We start from the raw sequence: 23623 nt of genomic DNA on the forward strand, positions 1-23623 counted from the left end.
ACCTGGCCTTGAATACTTTCAGGGACAGGGCTATCTCCAGAGGTCCTTCCCAAGCAAAATGACCAAGTGTAAGTTTCAGCTACTGATTTTTCAGGACTCCTGGCATGAGCTGCTCTTTAAGTGGTTACTCCCACCATACCTGGTTAGCAGCATCTAACAGCAGCTAACCCCTTATGTGCAAGGAGACAAGCTGGGTGGATCCCCTACAGGCAACAAACTCAACTCCCTTCTGCCTGTGTTGACCCTGCAGAGTTTCCTGCCTGCTCAGCTACAGGCAAGGGTGGACTACTCTGACTCTAACCTTACCTGCAGCTCTCATTCATCACCCTGACCAGGGAGAAGTCACCTCGCCATAAAAAGCCCACTGGCTGTGGCACAGTGCTGCAGCAAACACCCAGCTAATATAGAGGAAGTGCAGCTTTCCCACAAGTCATTCAACAGGCAAGCTGGCTTTATTATTTTTCAACTGTATATACAGGTAATCTGGGTCTTCTATACATTCTATTAACAGGAAATTCTTTACATTATTAACATAATAAATAACATTTAATCAGCTGTGCAAGTCAGAGCACAAACTTAATTGCACTACTACCAAAGTTGATAGCTCATCAAAGCACATACTTAAGTTAAAAGCAAGATGCCAGGACCAAATGGCACAATTGAGGCACTTGCAGTTTAAAACACTGGTGTGGTTTCTCTCCCTCCTTTACCACCCAAAGCTGTCAGCTAGACAGGGTATTACCCCCTACCCTACAGCAATTTCCTAAGGCAGGATTTCTGTAGAAAATTTTCACTTGATCATTAAGCAATGTAATTCATAAGCTACTTTACTTTGCTCCTTTTCTAAGCACTCAAACATTCATTCCCACTGATGCTGACTAATGCAATGTAGCAGATCAAGAACCAGGGATGCCTTTTGAAGAGAGCCCCACAGAACACCTCTGAAGGGGTTTACCTGTTCTCCCTCAGACACTCCCAGAGATGGAGCCATTGCAGCTGCACACAGAAAAGAAGTGACAAAAGCCCTCAACACCCAGGACTGCAGCACTGGTTTCACACAAGATGCATCCCGAGAGGCCTCCCCAGTCAACAGCAGGAAATGGCATTGGCACATCACACACACACACACCAACCCACGTACATGTGGGGTGCTTGGTGTGCTGGAACAAAAACAGAAGGACTGCTGGAACCATAACATAGGGAACTGGGGGAACCCTACTGTTAAGATTCACTGGCCACGTACCTTGAAAATAGAATGTGATTTAAGCTAGACCATAATATATACAATCAAATGCAGGGATGGAGAGCCAAGAGCCTGTAAGCCTATATTTCAAAAGTGTGCTTAGCATACAGTAGTCTCTTCCACACAGCAAGAAAGGCAGAATGTAAGTTTGGCCAGGATGCTTCAAGAACATCTCCTGCAGAAGAGTCAGTAGTCCCAGCTGACATCATCTTTCTGTAGAGAAGTCTGTATGGTCTGCATGTCTCTCAGCAACTGAAGATTTTTCCGACTCTTTTCCCCGGGCTTCACTTTGATGGGACCTGCATTCTTTCCTTTTGTGGTTACTGTAGTTGTTACTTTAACCTCACTGACTGGGAACCTGCTGTCTTTTATTTGTTTAGCAGAAGTCTTTCTGGACTTACATTCTCTCTTAAGTCTCTCTAGCTGAAAGAGAAACCCAAAGAAAAACATTTAGAAGTGATCTTGTTTCAGTTTTATGTTCAGCAATTCTTCCAATCAGCTGAAATATCCCACCACTTATCTCACCCAGGTAAGCAAATGGCTGTTTCCAAGTCACACTGAACAAAAAATACTTTATTTTCCTTACAAAGCATTGTTATATTTGCATCTTTAGAGCTGTGTTTAGATTACAGTGATATACCTCCTCTCTAAAAACTGAGACATTCGTTATGGGGGAACATGGCCATCAGGAATGTAACATAAAAAGATGCAGATGGAGAAAGTTGATTTATCACTGTTACCATCCAGTGATTAGAAAAGAAAGCAAGGGTTTTTTACATACATACTAGTAATTTTAATAGCTAGTCACTGTCAGAGATGTAGCTTTGAAAGAATACCAGAGCTCTGCTGGGGTGAAAAGGTGGTATCCACACACAGCTCTCTAACATCACAGCATGTGAGTCAGTCTCAGTACTGCCCAGCAAAGACTGAATGGGGAACTGGACAGTCTGAGCTTCAGACACATTCATACACCCAAACCACAGCACAGGTAGCTTCTGTAGCTCCCTCTCTGCAGGTGGTGGTGCTCCCTCCTTCTATCTGACAGCATGCAACAATTTTTCTAAACCCCAGCTCCAAAACTTTTGCCAACAGCACATGTAGTATCATTACTGCTGAGAACTACATACAGCACATCTGCTTCTTTGCAGCAGTTCCTCTGAAGATCATAAGAATCAAAAGTGAGTAATGTGTCTAACAGCAAGCATTTCACAGGTCCATTCTGGATGTCAGGTCTCAGCATGTGTTTTGTGTATAAGTTACATCAGGAGAGGGTAAATAGTGGTTTGTATGAACTGAACCAGATTAAATACATGGAGTTAAGCTCTTTGGAAGAAATTCACTAAAATTAATGAAGACAAAAAAACAGGGAATCAGTATTTTTTTATAGCTTTGAATGAAAAGGCTACACTATCCAAAACATTCTGAATATTATAAAATAGGCAAAACAGGTATTTTGAGTCTTAAAAGATGCAAATCAAAATATAAATAGGTCATTTACTCCAAGTAAAGGAAAACTGTTCAGCAGTGTTCAAGAGACAAGAGCAGTGTAAAATGCAATGTGAGAACAGATGCAAAAGCCCTGTCCAGGACAGGGTGAAGAGTGTGCACAAGGGTGACAGAAAAGATGTTTTTGCAAAAATACTGGGACAGATGGAGGTATGCAGACTAACTTTGGCACATCAAAGGTAGAATTAACTCTCGTTATTTCTGCTTTATGCAATTGCTGCTAGATAGGATATAACATAAAAAATGCCTGCTTAAGTCAGCAACTCTACATAAGTATGATCACAGGCAAAAGAAACTCACCTGCAAACGATGCTTCCGAACTTTGCTGATTTGGTCTGCCTTTGCTTCCATCCTTTCCACTAGTGCATCAAGCTCCCTCTCCAGCTCTTCCCTCACTGTAGCACTTGGGGCCTCCAGGATGAGCTTCGACAGCTGCTGGTGATCACTAGCACACAATTCAGACAGAACAAGGCTTGCATCAGTTTCCATTGGCTTCTATATCTTGTACCCAGTTCAGAAATAACACTTCTAGGAAACCATAGCACCAGCAGCCAGACATGTTCAGCACACCATAACAAACCAGTAAGAACAGTTTTGCTGGTTTGCAGCATTATTATAGTAGCACATGGTAGTGACAGGCTGCTGCAACACTGACTCTCAATAACTTAAGTAGCTTCCAACTACAAGATGCATATTCAAAATGACCAAATAACCACCTGAGAGCTTGATCTCAGCACTCACTCAGTTAATATTTTGTGTATTTGTACCTACTGCAGCTGTGCAGTACAGTAACAATTCACGTTCTGTTAACCAGGACAAGAAAAACACCCAGCACAGCTATCCTCTAATGGACTATTTGTCCAGATCCTGCTTTTGGCTAGGATAGAGTTTTCATTTTTAGTAGCTGCTACATTGCTGCATTTTGGATTCAGTACAAAAATAATGTTGACAACACCGATGTTTTCATTGTTGCTCAGCAGTACTTACCCTAAGCCAAGGGCTTTTCGGTGTCTCCTGCTATGCCAGGGAAGCTGAGACAGAGAGATATCTGGGATAGCTGATCCAAACTGGCCAAAGGGATATTCCATACCACAGAACATCATGCCCAGTATTATAAACCAGGGGGAGTTAGCCACGAGGGGACAATTGCTGCTGAGGATGAGCATCGGTCAGCAGGTGGTGAACAACTATGCATCACATGATTTTTTACCTTTGATTTTATCTCTCTCCCTTCTTCATTACATTTTACTTTATTTCAGTTACTAACCTGTCCTTGTTTCAGCCCATGGGTTTTTCCTTTTCCTAATTTCCCTCCCCATCCCACCAGAGCAGAGGGGCAGGAAAGCAGCTGCATGGTGCTTAGCCACCAGCCAGGGTTAAACCAAGACAGTATTTTCTGGCACCCAACACGGCCCATGAGGGGTGAATGACAGATCTGACCAGAGTGTGTGGAGACAAATCTTTTCTAGGCACCGTTGTATTGGTTTAGTAGTGGCAGGTCGCAACGCCGGTTCATGGTGCCACGGAATCCCTGGCCATGACATTCCCAGGGGAACGCGTGCCCTCCGCGCGCCGCGGGAGCCACCTCCTGGGGAATCCGTGTAACTACACCTTGCTCCTTCCCCGCTCGGCAGCCAAGCCAATGACAGCGGCCTTGGAGAACCCGCAGTATCCCGCGGGAGCTCACACCAGCGTGGGCCCAGTGCTAGGATCAGCATGGCGCTGAAGGGGGTTCGGATCAGGGCAGCATTTGTGTCTGGGGGCAGTGAGTGAGCAGCCGTGTGGGACTGAGTTCTGGTCAAACCATGACAGAGAAAGCTACCTTCTACACTAAAGACAGGATAGTGAGGGTACACACCACAGGGAATCCCAAGTTTCTCCTCTGGGACCACAGGGAGAACATCAAGTGGGATGGAAAACCTATGCCTCAACCCTAGAGGGACAGGTATGTGAAATGCAGGAAAAAACAAGCACAAATAGGAATTCTTCCAGGGATGTTGCTGCTTAAGTCTTCAGTGGGCAGCTCCCCAGACAGAGTGGCAGGGCTGATGTTATTCCTGATCCTATGGAAAGGAATCCTAATTCTTTTTTACAGGAAATGGAGAATTCCTAGGACCAGTATTAGAGGAGCCCTGTCTCCAGCCAGGTGCAGGAGAGGGACAACCAGGTGTACTGGACTGTGTGGATCAGATGGCCTGGGCACATCAGCCCCACAGGAGCACAAGGCTTTAGTAGACCCTGGTGCAGTGTACCCTAATGCCATCAAGCTGTACAGAGGCAGAACCCATTTGTATTTCTGGAGTGACAGGGGCATCCTAACAGCTGCTGGTCTTGGAGGCTGAAACCAGCCTGACAAAATGACTGGCAAAAACACCCCATTGTGACTGGCCCAGAGGCTCTGTGCACCCTTGGCAGACACTGTCTTGGGCTGGGGCATTTTAAGGACTCAAAAGGGTACTGGTGGGCTCTCCACATAGCTGCCTTGGAGACAAAGGAAATGAAGCATCTGTGTACCCTGCCTTGTCTCTCAGAGGACCCTTCTGACATGGTGCTGCTGAAGAAGAAGAGGTGATAGAATGAAAGAACAAGAGGTGATAGAATGATTTGGGTTGGAAGGGACTTTAAAAATCATTGAGTTCCAAACTCCTTAGCATAGGCAGGGCCATTTTCAACTGGCTGCCCAGAGCCTCATCCAACCTGACCTTTATGTTTCCAAGAATGGGCATCCACACCTTCCCCGGACAATCTGTTCCAGTGCCTCACCATCCTCACAGTAAAGAATTTCTTCCTAATATCTAATCTAGGTCTGCCCTCTTTCAATTTAAAGCCATTACCCCTCAGGCAAACACTATACACCCTAGTAAAAAGTCCCTCTCCCCAGCTCTCTTGTAGCCTCCTCTGAGTCCTGAAAGGCCCCCAGTGTAGTCTCTCTGGAGCCTTCTCTTCTCCAGGCTGAACAAGCCCAGCTCTCAGCCCATCTTCAAAGGAGAGGTGCTCTCTGATTGTCAGCCCTCTGATTGTCTTTGTTGGCCTCCTCTGGACTCACTCAAGCAGGCCCACATCCTTCTTGTGTTGGGGGTTCCAGAGCTGGACACAGCCCTGCAGGTGGGGTCTCAGGAGAGCAGAGCAGAGGGGCAGATTCCCCTCCCTGGCCCTGCTGCCCACACTGCTTTGGATGCAGCCCAGGACACGTGTGGCTTTCTGGGCTGGGAGTGCCCATGGCTGGGCCATGTCGCCTCTCAGCCACCAGCATTCCCAAGTCACTTCAGCCATTAGCTACCCACCCACCACCTATTCTTGCCCTGACAGACTGTTATGACAGCTGAGTCCAAAGTCATGGACTACGTTAACTCAAAGGACTAGTAATGGGATAGTCCATAGACTACAGAATAATATCTGTGTGTACCTACATCAAAAGGCTGGAAAGGTGATGGTGGTTAACTGGAAAGTGTGGGGCTTGGGCAGGACGTAACTGGTACAGTGTAAGGAGTGAATACTGCCCATCCCGACACGGGGGAAGGCTGGGTGTGGGGGGTGTGAATGGCAGCAGGATCCTGTGCTGGCTGGCTCCACACCACAACAGTCCACTGCACTGGGGCTGTGACCACTGAAATCAATACTGCTGCACATAAGCACAGGGCTGGTGTTCAAACTGTTTAGCAGAGACTCTAACTGAAAGGACAATTGACAGCCTCTGCAGCCAGCAAGACAAAGATTACATTCTAGAGATTTCCTAAACTAAGAACTTTCTCAGGCAAAACCTTCCAAGTTCAAAGCAACAAGGCAAAAATATGAAACATCTGCATTCGTAATCTGCAGAAGAAAATATGCCAGACTCACAAACTCATCTGTCCAAATTCATCTTGTAAAGTCAGCAACACTTCTGAGAGCTCTTCCTGAGACGAGGACGAGTCCATTGTCAGGGAGGGCCTACTTTTGCAGGCAGGATGACCAGTGCTGGTGGGTTTGGCTGGAGTATCATTCACCACACGTCTGTTACACAAAGCTTTGCTGTGATGTTTCATCAGGTGCAGCACATGCTGCACATTGGCAGTAACCGAATGACTGGGACTGGTAGACTGAAAGGAAAAGAGATTTCTTTTAAATGGGATTATCAAGAACTTGATCATACTGGAGAGCATTCAAAAGCAGTGCAAAAGCACTTTGGTTTTGCTGACAAGAATGTAATTTTTGTTTGAATTAATATGCACTAACAAGAACATCTTGTCAAGCAGCACAGTGCAGGCCTATTTTTGGAAATACCAGCACAGCTAGTTGTCAATATCCAACAAGTATTTCAGAGACAATCTGTATGAAAAGTGTCAAAGAAAATTAAGTGATCTGACCACTGGGTGTCAGAAGTGCACCAACCCAAAGTCCCTTAAGGAGCTGCAGCTACTGGGCTCTAAGCTTTGGAATTAATCAGCTCACCTTCCCAGCCACAAAGGGTACATCACCCAGACACAACCTGTAATGGGGCTGCACAGTGGAATGTCTGACAGAGCATTTCTGGAAAGAAAGAAGAGACAAGTATTTAGCAAAAATTATAATACCAAACACCCTTTCCCTTTACTTTGTAGTAAAAGAGGCAACCTGCTCCCTCATCACATGCATACAACCTTATTTACCTCCTCAGTAATTGCCCTTCTCCTCCCCACATCTTACCTTCTCTGGCTGCTTAGCTTTTTTCCTGGGTTGTCTTACTTTTGGAGAAAGCAGTGGTGATGCTGCTTGAATCAGTAGTCTGTTGGTTTCCAGGCCTGTCTGAAGCTACAAGTGATGGAATAAGGGGAGTTACTGACAATATATTAATAAATAATCAGAGACAGTGCAAGCAGAGAACCGCAAGAATTTTTAAAACATAGGCTCTCCAGAAGCAAAGGTTGCAAATTTTTAGGGTATTTTTGCAGTCAAAGGCCAACTTAAACATTAAATACTTCCTCTGTTAGCACTACTCATCAGTAATCCTAGTAAATTAGAGAATTAGCCTTAGTCCATTAGTCCCATGCAGGCAAGTGCCAAAACATCAGCTGTGCTTTACACTTGGCAAGGAACTGGGGAGCTCAAGCCACCCAACCGTGATCAATTGATCCCATGACATACAGTTACCAGGCAACTACTCCTTCTGTTCTATTAAATTTGACAGTAAAAAAACCTCCACACAAACAAACAAAAAAAGGCAATAAACAAACTAACCACCAAACCAGCTGTTGAAAGAGTTAAGGTTAGAGCTTCCTGTCGACAGTGAGAATCCTAACACGCTTTGCTGCTCAAGAGGCAGATACTGCACGGATACCTTAGAAATCGTGCCCTGAAGAAGCATTCACAGCACAGTTGTTCATTGTTAATTTGAGGTACCCCTTTCCCCACCACACCAAACTTATGGCAAAGGTTAATGTTAGAGCCTGACACATTACCTCCATAATTCTCCAGCATACAATGAAAACTTAATGAACAGCACACTTTCAGGTCAGAAGACCACCCATCATCCTTAAGGTCTTATAATCAAGAGTATGTTGCCTCTTTTTTTGCTTCCTGTACAGCATTTTAATTACAATTATGAACAAGGGGGCCCATTTGTTGACTTTAATATTTTGAAAGGTTGTCATGCATACTCAATTATGGATTAGTCTGAATTTCTACTCCTCTTCTCCAACTTTTAGTAAAGAAGTCAAAGTTGCAGTGCACATGTGGTGATAGGTTTCCAAAAAGCTTGGAAAACTTCAGAACACTTAGTACCTCAGGCAGAAGGAAAAACAAAAAAAGAAGAAAAAAAGACTAAAACCAGGATTTCACAATTCTGTGAGGCATATGGGGTGCACTTTCAGTAAGCTTAGCTGAAAAGTTGATAAAAAGGAAAAGAGCTAATTACAGTGCATACCAGTACAAAAGAAATTTCCTGTTGGTTACCTCAGCTGCTTTTTCCTGAACAAGCTTCCTTGCATGTTCTTCCTCATAAAGCTTCTGTTCCAGCTCTTTCATTTTTTTCTAGTCAAAGTTAAATCAAAATAATAGTGTTACTAATGAAACAATTATTTTTTCTTCCTGAAGCATACAATATTAAGAGCTTGCACAAAACCGTGAGTTCATCTTACAACTAAAGGATAAATGGAGACTTGAGCATTAGAATGATTGCTGATGCTTTGCCAGTACAGGCATAAATACAGCAGTCAAAAGCTTATGCTTATCATTTAAATTGATTTTTCTATTCTTACTTTCACAATGGGTATCTGACCTTAGGTCACAGCCAAACACACACAGCAATACACAAGGCCCTTTCTCTTCAATTGTAAAAACACCCTAGGACAGTAGGTTACTTTGTGTACATGATCCTCCAAGATTCTGTACTACAAAAGAGCTAACAAAGACATGTCATTATAAGGCAAGAGAAGACTTGCTTTATTTAGACCACTAATGGTATTTTTGCTAAAATCTGTAACTTACACTCTTACAAGAAAAGAATTTTTGAACATCTAGCCACCTTCCTAATAAAGAAGAGGGAGGAAAGGTTGTATGATGCCCCTGAGGTACCTTTAAATACAACGGAAGTAAATTCATCTTTTTATTACAAAAGCTTTATGGCCTCTTTTGAAACTCATTTTCACAGGAAAAAGTTAACAGGGAAAGCACACATCTCTTTGTAAACCTCCAAGAAGATGAAAACATTGTTTAAACAAGATACACTGAAATTCCCAATGTGAAAGTTATCCAATAACTTTCTGGCTTTATATAGCAGTGAAAAAACAACCCAGAGCTCCAGTCCCCAAAACAACTTCTCTTCTCTTCCTCCAAAGACTGACAATTCACACAGCCACTAGTCAAACTTAAGGCAGAAAAGCATGCTATACAGAGTGACAGCTGTGTTTGCACACTTGTTTATAAACCCACTACATAGAGGTACTAAGTATTTCAGTTCTGCTTTACTTAAGCATTAACTGCAAGAATAATGTAATGAGCTGTTATACAAAGGTGTTAAAAGGCAAAAGCCTGGATAAACATTGAGGACAAAGGCACTATATATAGGAACCAACTTTTTCTTTTGAATGAAAGAATCATTCTGATGAATTTTTTTCATTCAAAACAAAGGTATTCCAGGTAACTTAAAATCATCTTCTGCCCTTCACAATTATTGGCACAACTCTTGAGACTCTCTCAGTCTCAAAGACCTTTTATTAACCTCTTAAGTCTGACATAATTTTTAGTATGAAAATACTAAGGAAAATATTCTGTTTAAACTAAAGATTGACATGAAGCTGGGCCAAGGCTTTTATTCTGAAATGAATATTCCCTCAGCTACCTGTTCAGCTGCAGGGTGCAGCTCAAACTACACAGCAAGAATGTATCTTACTGTATCATCCACGACAGACACGGTCAGAAATTATATATCCAATTTAGATTCCCTAAATAATTTTTTTTTCTTGTTTATAGCAGAAGGTAGTATGCAGATTACTGGACTGTCACTAAGAGAGAGGCCACAGAGCCAAGCAAACAGCCCCTGCCCAGCAGTGCTGCCCATCATGTAAGACAGCACTGCAAGGAGGCAGCAAGCAGGCTGCAGGTCAGCACTGGGCTGCCTGAACATCCACTCAATCACCAGGAGCCACTGTAAAAAACTTTATTGACAAAAAATTTCAATGTCTATTTTTGACCTGTTTTCTAACAGAAAATGAATTTCATGCAACCACCTACCCAGAGAACGCCAGAATCACAGGGTGGTTTAGGCTGAAAGGGACCTTTAAAGGTCACTTAAGTCCAAGGGACACTTTCCACTAAACCAGGTAGTTGCTCAGAGCCTTCTCCAAACTCATCTTGAATGTTTCCAGGAAAAGGGCATCTGCCACCTCTGCACACAATCTGTTCCAGTGTTTTTCCCAATCCACAGAATTGGGGGAGTGTGGTTTTAATCTCACTGTCAGCATTTAGATCAATTACTATAAACTACAGTTGTTGAAAATGCCATCCACACACACATTCAAATTCTGGTCATAAACAAGACCACAGCCCAAACTGGACTTTTAGGGAACATTTCTTACTCTATCTCCAGACACAGACATGTTCAGATCTTCTCAGTCAACTGTCCAGAGAGTGCACTGCAGGACTACAGTTGAACTAAAGATGCCTCAAAAGCATTTCCAGGGTAAGTACTGCACATAAAAAGCAATCTCAGCATTTCTTTCTCACAGCCACTACTGACATTAGCAAATTACTTGAAGACAATACTTATAGGGCCAGGTAGTGTCTCTGGGGAGATTAAATGTTCTCATTAAGACCCCCACAGAGCCTGTGCTCTGGCAGTGTCTGAACAGAGGCAGGATACATCTCTGCTCACTCAGGAGCCATCACCCCACCACTTTCCATCCATTTCAGCACACCATGTATGAAACAGTCTCTTATTTATTGCTTCAAATTCAACTTGAAAATGTTCCTACAATCTTGCCACAACTACAGCAAAGATCAAGGAGGGAACAGATGCAACACTTCTGACTAGAGAGTGCAGTCACTCCTTGAAGATATTCAGCTAATACTTATCACATAGATGCTCACATACAAACATAGCCCATAACTAGAAACAGGCAGACCTGACAACCAGAAAATGGCTCATAACTACATAATGAAGACAAGAAAAATGAATTCACATCACAGCTTAATCCATATCTATTTTAGGTCCTGGAATTGCTCCAAAATTGTGTGAATTTAGCACTCAAATCCTCTAAAACATATTTAATTGTGGCAGCTAATAATTCCAAAAGATAAAGAATCAAAGACCTCTGGTTTGATCCAGAAGAGAACACAAAAAGAACCATAAGGCTGAAATTATTTTCACTAGCCAAGCACAAAAAGACAAACAACCCAGTCTCACCAAACTTCAGCTACTACCAGTCAAAAACTTAGGAAAAGCCTTTCAGAGGGAATGCCAGCTGCTGAACATGCTGTTTCAACTCTAACCCTGGAGGAAATCACTGCTACTTTCAGAGTACAAGACCCAGGAGACTCCTATTTCTCTTTGCAACTGTTTGGCCTAAGTAAACAATGCAACCACTTGCACTCTACAACTGCAGCTCACCACAACAGGGTGTCAAGACCTTAAAAAGCTTGTTGCAGCTGCTTTGGCTCAGGGACTTCCAAGAAGAGTTGCAGCATCTAAATGTCCTGCAGCAAGCCAAGCAGCTACAGATTTACTACCAAACATCTTCTTATGTACTTCTGGAGAAACACCATCTATTTCACCACCTGAGGTACAGGCTGGGGTACAAGGTGGGAAGCCCATGATTTTGACAGAATCCAGAACCACCATCCTCAATATTACAATCTGATCATGAGGTATCTGGTCCTTTTTGGGGGAACAAGGGAGAAATCTGCAGAAGGAAGCCTCTCCCTGGTTAAGCTCTCTGTAGTTTCCAGGCTTGGGAGATTTGTGGTCTCTCTTACAGCAGCAGAAAGAGGTATGTGGATGAGCATCAGAGGCCAACACCACAGAAGGTGCAGAGAGATGCATGGGGTTTGTGTGGTAGCGATGGGGCTACAGGGGTGGCTTCTCTGAGGAGCTGCCAGAAACCCCCCATGCCAACAGAACCAATGCCAACAGAGCCAATGCCAGCTGGCTCCAAGACAGACCCAACACTGGCCAAGGCTGAGCCCAAGAGCAATGGCAGTAGCACCTCTGGGATTACAGACAGGGAGGGGGGGAAAAACCTGTGGGGAACTGCTGCCAGAAGCAAGGAGTGAGAATGTTTGAAAGCAGAATCCTTGCAGACCCTAAGGTCCACAAGGGAGGGGGAGAAGGTACTCCAGGTGCCAGAGCAGAGATTCCCCTGCAGCCCATGGTGAGACTGAGTTTTATTTCTCACCATAAAATTAGAAAAATTATAAAAATTCAAGGGTGAACCCACCACAACACAATATGACCAAACACAGTCACACTGAGTTTGTAGAAGCTACTGATTCAAACAGAGTCCTGAAAAGGCAGATTGACTCAAATCCACAGGGAGTCCCCCAGTGCTAGAGGCCTTGCAACATGAGACCACAGAAGTCTGCACACAAAATAACTAGTAATAATTGTGTTTCTTAAGAAGGAGGGCAAAGAGGAAAAAATCCCATCCAATTCATACAAGTCAGGGTGAATCTCGATAATAACAGAAAATAACTACTATTCAGTAGCATGGAAAGCAAGTCAAGATCTTGAATGGCTGCAATCTTACAATGCCTAGGCAACAACTAAGCACAAAAGAGGAACACCAAAAGACTCTTAAGGCATAATTAAACTCCAACTCTTGCAATGCAGTGCCCCAAAGCCTACCTGAACATGTACACTTGCAGCAATAACTTCAAGTTTCCACAACCCCTCAGTTTAAAATAAAGTTTAGTTGCTGTCTTACTCTAAAGCACTACGTTTTGCTCAGCTCTGCTATTGCCATAAGCTATGAAGTACAGATTACAATAAACAAGATAAATAAGATACAGTATTCAAGACAAATGCCAGACCTCTGCTGTGGACTGCATTGTAGTTAGTCTGCTGTACTCTTTTTCCAGTATATCCAGCTTTTCCAATTTAGACTGAACATGCGATTGGTCAAGAAGCCGATCTCTCTCCAAGGAGCCCTTGAAGGGAGAAGTGAAAAGAAAAACAATTATAAGCACAAGAAAACAAGACCATCTATAGCAAGCATCTTTCTAACAACTTTGTGTCTGGAGCACGAAGGAGATCCATAAACAGTCCAAAGGAACTACTAACTCCTCCGTGCAATTTTAGATGGTGCCACAATCAAGGAACAAACTGCACCACTGGTCCACCAGTGTTGGGGAGCCAGACATTTAACCACATCTGAGAGAGGATTCTGCAGTCTCTCCTTCCTCCCAGCTCAAAATATTAAAAAAAAATGCAGAAATTAGAAATAGCTTTCCTGATTTTTTTTTCCTTCTATTTAACAGACTGAAATAGAATAGCCACAGAGACCAATGAGCAGATAGCTCTAGGTGACCCATATGCCTATAAAACAAAATTCAAGTTCATTTTAGATATAGGCAAAGTCATAATCACTGATGATTGGGAATGATTGGGTGATGATGGGAAATAGAAATTTTACTGCTATTTCTACAGAATCAGTCCTTCAGGCCCAGTTTAACAAGAGCAGCGCTAGTAAAGAAAATCCCCAAAGGCCCGAAGACTGTAAACACAAAAGGGAGGTTATTTCCCAGTGGCACACAGGTATAACACTGGAGGATAAGGATGAGCTACTGCAGTAAGCCAATCATGCAGAAGCAAACAATTCATATTAATGCCAGAGCCTGCTATTGCCTTAGAAACAGGTGCACAAAGAAAATACCAGGGTCATGAGAAGACTGGGAAATTTAAGTAGGGAAGCTATCCATACCTAAGAATATGAAGGCCAGCTGAAGTAGACACCCACACTTAAAGGTATAAAAATTACAGTAACTATGAAAAATCATGACATAATTAATTCACTTTTATGATTTAACCCCGAGATAGTTTTGGGAACACACCTGTTTCTCCAAGAGATGCGACTTCTCATTTTCTGCATGCTGGATCATTTGTCTCATGTAGTCCAGCTGTTTCTCTAGAAGTCTGCATCGAGACTCAGCAGCTGCCAGCTGAGAAGTCAGTTCTGAAGATAACAGAATGCAGAAAGTAGAAATCATGCATTGCTTGTTTCTGGGATTTTTTTTTTGTGGTTGTTTTCAGGACAGTTTCAAAACAAACAAGAAAAGGACCATCTAAAAAACTTACATATTATGCTGAATGAACTTTTGTATAAAAACCCCTAAAATTAAGAATGCCTTAAAATTCTTTCTTTGTAACTCCCCAAGTCACCCCATTAAAAGATGCTGAACAAAGTAAATTAAAATTGGTTTCTGCATTTATAGGAATAAAGCTTCATCCACATCAATGTTCTATAGCAGCTATATACACTTTGCAAACAACCTTGATTTTTCTTTGACACTTCAGTCTTGTCCCGTTCTTTGTGTTGCATTTGTTCACTCAGCATTTTTTTAAAGTTTGCTGTTTCCCTGCTGAGGTGTTTTACATTCTCCTCTGCCTCAAACCGTTCCAACTCCAGTTGATGTATTTTTTCCTGGAGATTCTTCAGAGCAGAAAATATTGCTGCAATTGAACAAATACCTTTGTTAGATACCATTAAATCATTACTCCAATACAACATTAAACTTGAAATGTTATTATAAAAGCATGTTATGTAAGAAGGCCAGAGTGTTCCTTACCAGCATCCAAGAGTCCTTCCAGGAATTAGGACCTATTTCCCTTTAAACCATAACTGATTCTAAAGCTACTCTCAAACAAATAGATGCCATTAGTGCACACCCTTCACCTGACACATTTGGGAAAGATACAACTATTTCCCAGAACAAGGCATATAAATATTGTGTCAACTGAGAACAAACAGAGTATCCTCTGACCCTTTATCAAAAGGAAGTGAAAAGTCCCAAGTAGATAGTGAAAACAGCAGCAATTCTCCATATTAATATTATTCCTACCACAACAAATACACAGTGTTCCCATGAATGGCCACAGCATTATAAAGGTTAACAATGAGAAGAGCTTATAAAAGTGCTTATAAATAAGCAGACGACTTTTTAAATTCTTCTGGTTTTTGTGTTCCCCTCCTCCATCTACAAACATACATCTCCTTAGTGCTGAACCATTTTGCCTTTCTGCTGCACTCCCAGCTTTAGCAGTCAGTAAACAAAGCCTTTCTATGTTCTTCACCACAAAAGGAAAAGCAGCTGTAATAGAACACACATCACCTTGCAATTAGACCATCTGCTGGTAATCTGATGTATTACCTGTCTCTTAGCTGGGCTGTTTAATTCTGTGAAGGGAACCATAACCATAAGCCCTTTCCCCTATACAGTGCTGCTGAAATTAAGCATAAGAATATGTGTAGACACAGCTCAAATAGCAGACTAATCTGCAAGGTCACATTAGCCCACTCCTTTGTGTTTAAATCCACTCCAGAGAAAGAATGTACCTGTAATATAGCACGCTTGAGCACTTAAAGAGTTGGGACTGCATATTGGTTTGTCCATCAGATAACACCAAAAAAATTAAAAATATGATCAAATCTTGAAGTGAGTAACAGCACATGAGAGTATCACATCAATGCAAGCCTGTTAAGTACATAAGAAGTAGCAGGAGCAGTCACAGTTAAGGGGAAGTTATTGATAATTTGGCCCTATTTGTAATATCAGAATCACCAATTACACCCTCTTCTGTATTTACTGTTCCTAGGATTCACTTGAAATGTGCATAGCTGAAACAATGAACAGGTTTGTTACTATTATTGTTAAAGGCTACATTTAAATCTCACAATAATGACTAACAAAACACAGCAATGAAGCAACTCAATCAGTGAATAGATAAAGGTGAAACCCAACAGACCAAGTATTATTCAGTCATGTTGGAGTATTAAAGCCACCTGTGCATGCTGACACACATATACAACACAAAGACATTAAACCCAAAATAAACAGAATTTACTATACTCAATTTCAGGATTTTTCAATAAGATTTATTTAATATGGGGAATGGGAGGAGCAATGAGGACCTTCAAGAACAACCAAATCAATTTTGCCATTTGAAATTAATTCCCACATCCCTAAATTTACTAAAATATACACTGCAGAACATTTCTGCATTTTTAAAAGCTATGCAAAAAGAGAAACATCCTGGATCATCCATGTGTTGGATTAAATTTTCAGTACATACATTCACTTGCACTTCATTTAAACGTTTTTTGAAAATAAAATTGCTAGTTTCTAAAAGGGGATATAATTTATCCGATTGTCTTCCACCACCCATTCTTATTTCAGAGTAGGCAGAGTCACTGTTAGAAAAAAATTGCCAAGTGAAAACTTGGAAGTCAAAACTTTATTGCTAATGCAACATGCAGCACACTCTACAAAAATACACCTGCATCAGTAATTCATAAGGAAGCTCTTTCCTGCACATCCAATTTTTCATCTGTAAAGATTGTTTTAGTTTTGTGTCAACAGCACTCTCAAAACTGATGGCCTTGAGAGTACACTCTACATTTTAAATAGTGCTGCAAGAACTGAGATTTCATCTTTAAGGTCATTAACACACAAGTCTCTAGTAACTCAGACATGAATTGTGTTATTGGAACAGACACTTGAGGCTATCATCCTGATTTTTTACTTAGTTTTGGGTAGTATTAGGATTCATCCTAAGCATTTCTCACTTTTCTTCATAAGAAAAAAATATCAAGCAGTGCATACCTTTAAGCCTCCATAACACTCCAGTCTTACAGGGAGCATTTCTGCAATGACCCTGAGCCAAACAGCTCTTCAAAGGATCAGTCCTGCTCTGTCTCCCAACTCTTCATGATGCACCCTGCATGTACCCCAAGGCAGCTCTGGAGTAAGTCTCACTACATGACAAGCTCATTCACTAAAACAACAGAAAACTAACCAAGAACAGTTTTTTTGTTCATGCCCAGCATGGGAAAGGAGGGAGAAGGAATAGCCTAGAAACAAGAAGAATAAATGGGAGTAAAATTACCTCTATTTTGGTGTTGTGAGCACCAGTTCAGCACTTTGCTGAAGTTTTCTCTGTATCTTTTACATCTCCACTGATAAGATAAATACTCACAACACATCCTTCATCCATGACAAGCCTTCCACTTTTAACAGGACCAAACCTCTTCCTTTGCTCCAAGTCATTGTGGAGACTAAATCTCCTTATTTCTAACTCAGCTAGGAACTCAAGAAAGGAAAAGTTGAAGGAGAAGAAGACTGAAGAAGGGACAAAAGATCTGAGTAGTTAATGAACTTGTACTGACAGACAATCTTACAAATCTCTACTACCAAAGAGGAGAGTATTTCTCCATTTGTAAGATGACCTTTATCATCGGGTGCTCTTTGGAAAGAGAAGTGCCAAGGACCTACAAAACAGGTGACCTGGACATCATTGGGAATTGATAAAAGGATAAAAAGACTGCAACCTTCATAGGTGTGGAAGACATAAAAGTATTCTACCACAATTTGGAAACAAGTGGGAAAACAACTTTGCAGAACTATTACCTCTGCTGTGGCTTTCAGGATATGGCACTACTGGTTTCCACGAGGAACGCTGCAAATCTGAATTAATAAATGGCTTGTGCTTTGGATATTCTATAAATGAAGCTGAAGAGAGTCCATCTGTGGCTGATGTAGAGTTCTGAGTGTTACGCAGATCATCCTGAAAACAAAATAAAGCTGTTACTCAGCACATTTGTTTCTTTGTCACGACAACAAAAATAAAGAAAAGTGTCACTATAGGACATGAAACAACATGACACAAACTCGCTGCTCTTTCCAAAGTAAAGAAAGGGACCTTTATTTTTCTGACTCCAACATTTATAGATTTCCAAAAGTGACAGTGGATTGGAGGGTGAAAGTGGCACCTCTCCAATGACACTGGACAAACCAACAGTCCATCAAATTTCTCCTCCTCCATAAAAGGATGCAAAACAATAAGTTATTTACAGAAAGTGTGTGAGAAAGTTCGTTACAAGAATGTAAACATCAGAAGGCTTAGAAAATCTTAAAAAATCAGGGTGACAAATAAGATTCTATCAGACGATGTGTAGAAGGACTGCTACAGGAGACTCATATCTCAAAAGCTGTACTTCCTTTTTTATAGCCTTAGGATGTGTCATTTTACATCTAACTCCCCCTCCACTAAAAACAGTATCAAACAGAAGAGTGTCTTTCCCATATTAGTTTCTGATTTACCCTTTTTTTCCCCATTTACTTGTACTGTCTACTACTTATTGGGAGAAGGCAACCCACAATCAGTTGGAAAACAACCACCTTCTTAATTACTGGTTACATTTACTGCACAAGATACTGCACTAAGCTGTCCAAACCTGATAAAGCACACCCAGGAGCGTGGTCCTGCACCCCTGATGTAACACAAGGGCTGACTGCACATGGGGCACAGGACACTCTGCAGCTGGGAAGGTGAGCTCAGAGTCCCAATCCCTCCAACTCCACTCACTTCTATCCATTCTCCTTATCTTTCCATTAGTAGCTGGAACTTCACAAGACACATCCAGATGACTTTATGCTACAGCTGATTAGGGGTATCAGCACAGGAAAACCAGCAGATCACAGCCAGGATCTAAGCAGTAATGGACTCTTAAATCAGCTCCAGACTGTTCTGAAAAGCGTGGCTATAGAGATGAAGGATTTCCCAGCAGTCTGCACCAATTTTGCAAAACCTGCTGTGCTTTGGATGTTGCAACGACCTGAAAGGACCACCTAGCTGGGAAGATGCCCTCCTAAATAGAGGAGACATAGAAGAATTATGTGTTTATGGTTTTAGCTCAAAAACTGCCTACCTGGCCTAAGCTTTACAATCTGTATGTACAAATTAAACAAAATGCTTATTTTTAACTTCTCTCAACTGCACCCATTACTAAACATTTCAGTGATAGAATTGGAAAGCACCCTAAGAGAGGTGGGCTGCAGGCAGATGTAAAGCTCCTACAGCTTCCCTGTTCATGAGTAAGTAAAAAAGGAGGAGCAATTGCCGATCTTGGCAGGGTGTTTTTATGCTTTTGCATACCAATCATTAGGAGCATATCATGACTGAAATTAAAATACAGAAAGTATTAGGTATCTCTAGCAAATTACACAAATGCATTACAAGGAGCCAAATATGGGGGAAAAATTAAGAAAAATTTAAAGGTATTTAAAGCCCATACACAGCTGATTTCCTCTTAGAAACACAGTGATTCATTGTGAGCAAGAAAATTAGGATCCTAACTACTCTGTGTGTATCAATTGGTGTTTCTAAGCACAGTTTTATGACTTCTTTGCAGTTTGCGTTTATAACATTTTCCTACACAACATAATGGCTTTTCTCAAAATAACTGCATTTGCACATGCATTTTCTACCACAGAAAGCAAATTGAAACACTAACCACAAATTAAGAATATTATAATAAAACTATTTTTACAGGTGTTTTATGCACAAACACACTGTTTCACACTCAGCAGCCTCACAAGTCTAACCAGAGCACATGAACCCATCGGATCAAAAGCCTGTTAGGTGCTAACATCAAAAATGCCATCAGCATTACAGGATATGGCATTGATGAGCACAGAATACTAAGACCAAATGATGGAGTGAAAATGAACCAAGCAAAACACAGCACTTCTGCAGCAGGCAGTACAGGAACAGCAGCAACATAAGCCTCAGCAACCCAAACAGCAACTATCGATTCAAATATCAATATCCTGTCTGCTATTGATTCAAACCAAAGGTGCCCCATCAAACAGTCAAAGCAAAAAGGGGAATCAGCTTGAAGCCAAAGTAGGGCTGACAGCATCACAATCCTTCTAGATGTCACTATCATCTTTTATGTCTTTACAGGTAAACTCTTGTCTGAGAATTAAATGTAACTGCATAAAACCACCAAAATAAAGGATTTCTTCTGCTTGTTTTTGCTGCCATTAGTAACATCTCTCTAGCTAACAGCAGACTAGCTGAAAGAAAAAGCTGGAGTACTCAAAGCCCTGGAGCACCAAAGTCACACAAAGCAAAGCAAATTGAGGGTTTTGACTATTATATGTCTTCTAAATTCCACCTGGATGCAGGCAATAGGCACTAATTTGAACAGTCAGTAATAGTAACTCATAATAGTAATTCGAATAGTGTAGTAGTCAGTACAGATATCTGCTTCAAATAGCTACTCAAAAAATTGTGCTGAATATCATGTTACATAGGCAATCATTCTTTTTTCAGTCTAAACAGTAATTTGCTACCACATATATTTTTTCTTACCTATTTTTAAGCAAAAGAGTGGCTTATATTCAGTTTCATAAATAGTGACTTTAAATAATTTGACTGAATACTTTGGGAAGGTTTATGAAACAGCATCAAGGAATTTCCCTTCACAAAGCTCAAACATCACAGTGATTCTCTGCTCTTCTCCCCTATCTCTCAAGTCATTAAAAATCATTTAATTGTTCCTGCTCTTGGAAAGTCTCACAGGGAGCATCATGCTCTGATGCCCATGAAAATTGTTAAAAATAAAAATAAATCAATAAAACAGGAAACCCTATATATTTGTTCTGAATCTCAGCTAGGTCATGTTTGCTAAGTACATCTCCTCTCTTTCAGGGCACTCCTCACAGTCTTTTTAATCCACACTAAAGCCTCAGAGTAGTAAATGAAGAAGCTTAACAGTCCCACAAGGAGCCAAGTGCACCATGTTACATAACAGTGAGCTGAGTGTGTTTTATCTGCACAGGTCAGAGAACACTGCCCTCCAAAACTCATGGCTTTCACCACTGCATATCAGCTGCCTACTCACGCAGAAAGAAGGGAATATAGAAAACACAGACCAGAGATAACACATCACCAGCACAGAGACCTCCCGAAGCTCTCACAGGCTAAACACAGTGGGGGGGGGAAATAAAAGACACAAATTCGTACAGAAAGTTTTTAAAACAGGGATTGAATTAGAATGCTTGCTATTACAAGTTCTCATCTGGGTGCTCACAGCCAAACAACAAAGAGAAAAACAGATTAATACCTGGCAATGCTTTAAGTGACACACAGTGGTCTTTGCACATGGTTAAAAAAAAAGCCAGGAAAATTATGTAGGGAATGAGAAAAAATACCCCAAAATAATGAGATATTGAATGTAGTGATTATAAAACATCTGAGTACCCAGTTATTCAAATTTTCATAGTCATTTTGGAGGGACGGTCTCAATTAGCAGCCTACCATCCCTCATTACTCTCGTACTAGGAAAGTGGGGAAGGAAGGACAGCCCCTATCACCCACAGGCCAAATTAGGTGCTGGCTGTGCCTCCCTGATATAGACTGAGTCAGGAGCATTTTACATATCAATAATATCTCTAGTTAAAAGCAGACATAAAAAAAGTTAACTTAGTTAAGCAACTACATCAAATGGGGAGAAAAAAATGTCTGCCATAAAGTGCCAGATGTACTAAAAGCAACTACTTTCAAAGTTCAGAAAAATATAAAGTTAGGGCTTGTTTCTTTTTTTGAACACATACAGAAAATCTACAGTGGGCAACTTTTGTCCCAAAAAGTTTTTTTTTTTTGCTAACTAAATTGACTAAACAGCCTATATTTACCTACTGAAGACTAAAACGAGTCTTCTGACATAGTTTTCCAGGCATGCTAGAAACAAGAGCGGAAATAAGGGTTCTCAAATTTCTCTTGCTGGCCCAGGGGGAAGTATGGGAGCACAGTGCAGGGCAGGAGTCCCACAGGAGAGAACCCCACGATGGGTGCTCACCACCCAGCCAGTGAGACCCCAACCCATGAATGCCCCCCACAAGAGTGACCTCGCACTCCCTGCAGCCCATCCCACTGCAGCCTCTTCCCCATCTCTGCTCCTCCAAAGCACGTGTAAGACACAGTTTCTCATGCAAAAAAAACCAAAACGAGGAAAAGCAACTAAAACCACAACTTATTCCAGAAAGCTGCAAACATCACGCCAAAACTTCAAACAAGAACCCCAGCTGGGAATGTGTTTGAGGTGCCAACCTGGTGGGCATCGGGAGCATTCCATGAGCCAAGCACAGGCTCATTCCCCGTGTCACCTGCCACCAGCCGAGCCACGTGTCTCGCTGCTCCTCCACACCCAGCGCCCTGGGAGCAACGCGGGCACGGGAATTCTGCTCCCCACATGGCGTGCATGTGGGTGGTTACCTGTCCCGGCCCGCCAGGTGCTCCCGCACACGCCTAAGGGCACGGGCACCGACTAAAGCTAAAGCTCGGCTTAAGGCAGTGCTTCCAGGCAGCAGAGGAACACCCAGAGGCGCAGGCACCGCCAGCTCTGCCCGGGAGCTCCGGGCTGGCCCGGAACGGCACGGACAGGGCCGGACTGGGCCCGCCCGCAGCTGTGTCCAAAGCCATCACCAAAGCCAGGGCATGCCTGGGGACAAACCAAAGCCAGCATTTTATTCCCATTCCCTTACAAACATGATCTCCAGACACCGGTACGGGGACAGCAAGATACACAATAGCAGAGCCTCTTTCTTTCCGTCGCTTTAGAAAACACGTGTGAATGCACCATAGGTTTACACGCACATATATACAGACACACATATACGCATATGTATATACACACACACATGCATACGTATACACACAAATATATACACACACAGATACGTACATACGCACATATAAACGCCTATATACACCTGTAGATGCACACACATGCACACACACACACATATATATATATGCACATCATTTAACAGACAAGCCAGCTTCCACAGCCTGTACGGCCCCCGGCACGCAAGCCGCCGGCCCCGCACTGCCCAGCCGCCACCCCTCGGATCTCACAAGCCGCCCGCCCCTCCTGCTCCTCACCGCGGGAACGCCCTGCGAGCCTCACCGTGAGCGGATAGCCGCCCCTAGCTGCCGCCATGTCGGCCATAAGGGACCCGCTCAGCCCATGTCACTTTAAGGCTCGGCACCCGCGCGGCGGCTCGCTGGCTCGCTTGACTGCTATCCCAGCCTGCCAATGAGAAGGGAGGACCGGGTGTAAGGCCCGCCCCGTCTTCCTCTCAGAATTGATTGACACGGGAATTGTCCAATAAGAGAAGAGCGAGGGCGCCGCTCAGCCAATCGAGAGGGGCGGGCCCCTGAAGCCAGCGGCGCGGGCGGGGGGCGGCGCGTGGGCACGCGCGGAGGGAGGAGGGCGGAAGAGGCCGGCCTTTGTCAGAGGGAGCCCCCGCGCCTGGGCCAATCGCAGCGCAGGGGGGCCGCCGCCGCCCGGCGCAGGGCAGGGCGCCCGCGGCGGGATTGGCGGCGGCGGGGCCGGCGGGGGCGGCGATTGGGCGGCG

At 42.7% G+C, this 23623-nt stretch overlaps 1 protein-coding gene across 2 annotated transcripts; it reads right to left on the reverse strand.

Annotated features, from left to right (window-relative positions):
• Nucleotides 1-433: 433 nt before the first annotated feature.
• Nucleotides 434-23323, reverse strand: CEP57 (centrosomal protein 57). Of its 2 annotated transcripts, XM_071432738.1 has the most exons (11): nt 23173-23323; nt 17825-17981; nt 14691-14870; nt 14252-14373; nt 13232-13348; nt 8660-8737; nt 7415-7519; nt 7181-7258; nt 6590-6828; nt 3050-3194; nt 434-1666 (listed from the first exon to the last, which is right to left on the reverse strand). In XM_071432738.1, exons 1-11 carry the CDS (start codon nt 23212-23214, stop codon nt 1430-1432), a joined length of 1500 nt encoding a protein of 499 aa, XP_071288839.1. In that variant the 5' UTR covers nt 23215-23323; the 3' UTR covers nt 434-1429. The 2 variants fall into 2 exon arrangements, with proteins under 2 accessions (XP_071288839.1, XP_071288840.1); XM_071432739.1 differs by lacking the exon at nt 8660-8737.
• Between the last annotated feature and the right edge of the window lie 300 nt (nt 23324-23623).

This window comes from Agelaius tricolor, unplaced genomic scaffold, assembly GCF_023055355.1.
Source record: "Agelaius tricolor isolate 1412-34295 unplaced genomic scaffold, bAgeTri1.0.p SCAF_9, whole genome shotgun sequence".
Taxonomy (NCBI): Eukaryota; Metazoa; Chordata; class Aves; order Passeriformes; family Icteridae; genus Agelaius; species Agelaius tricolor.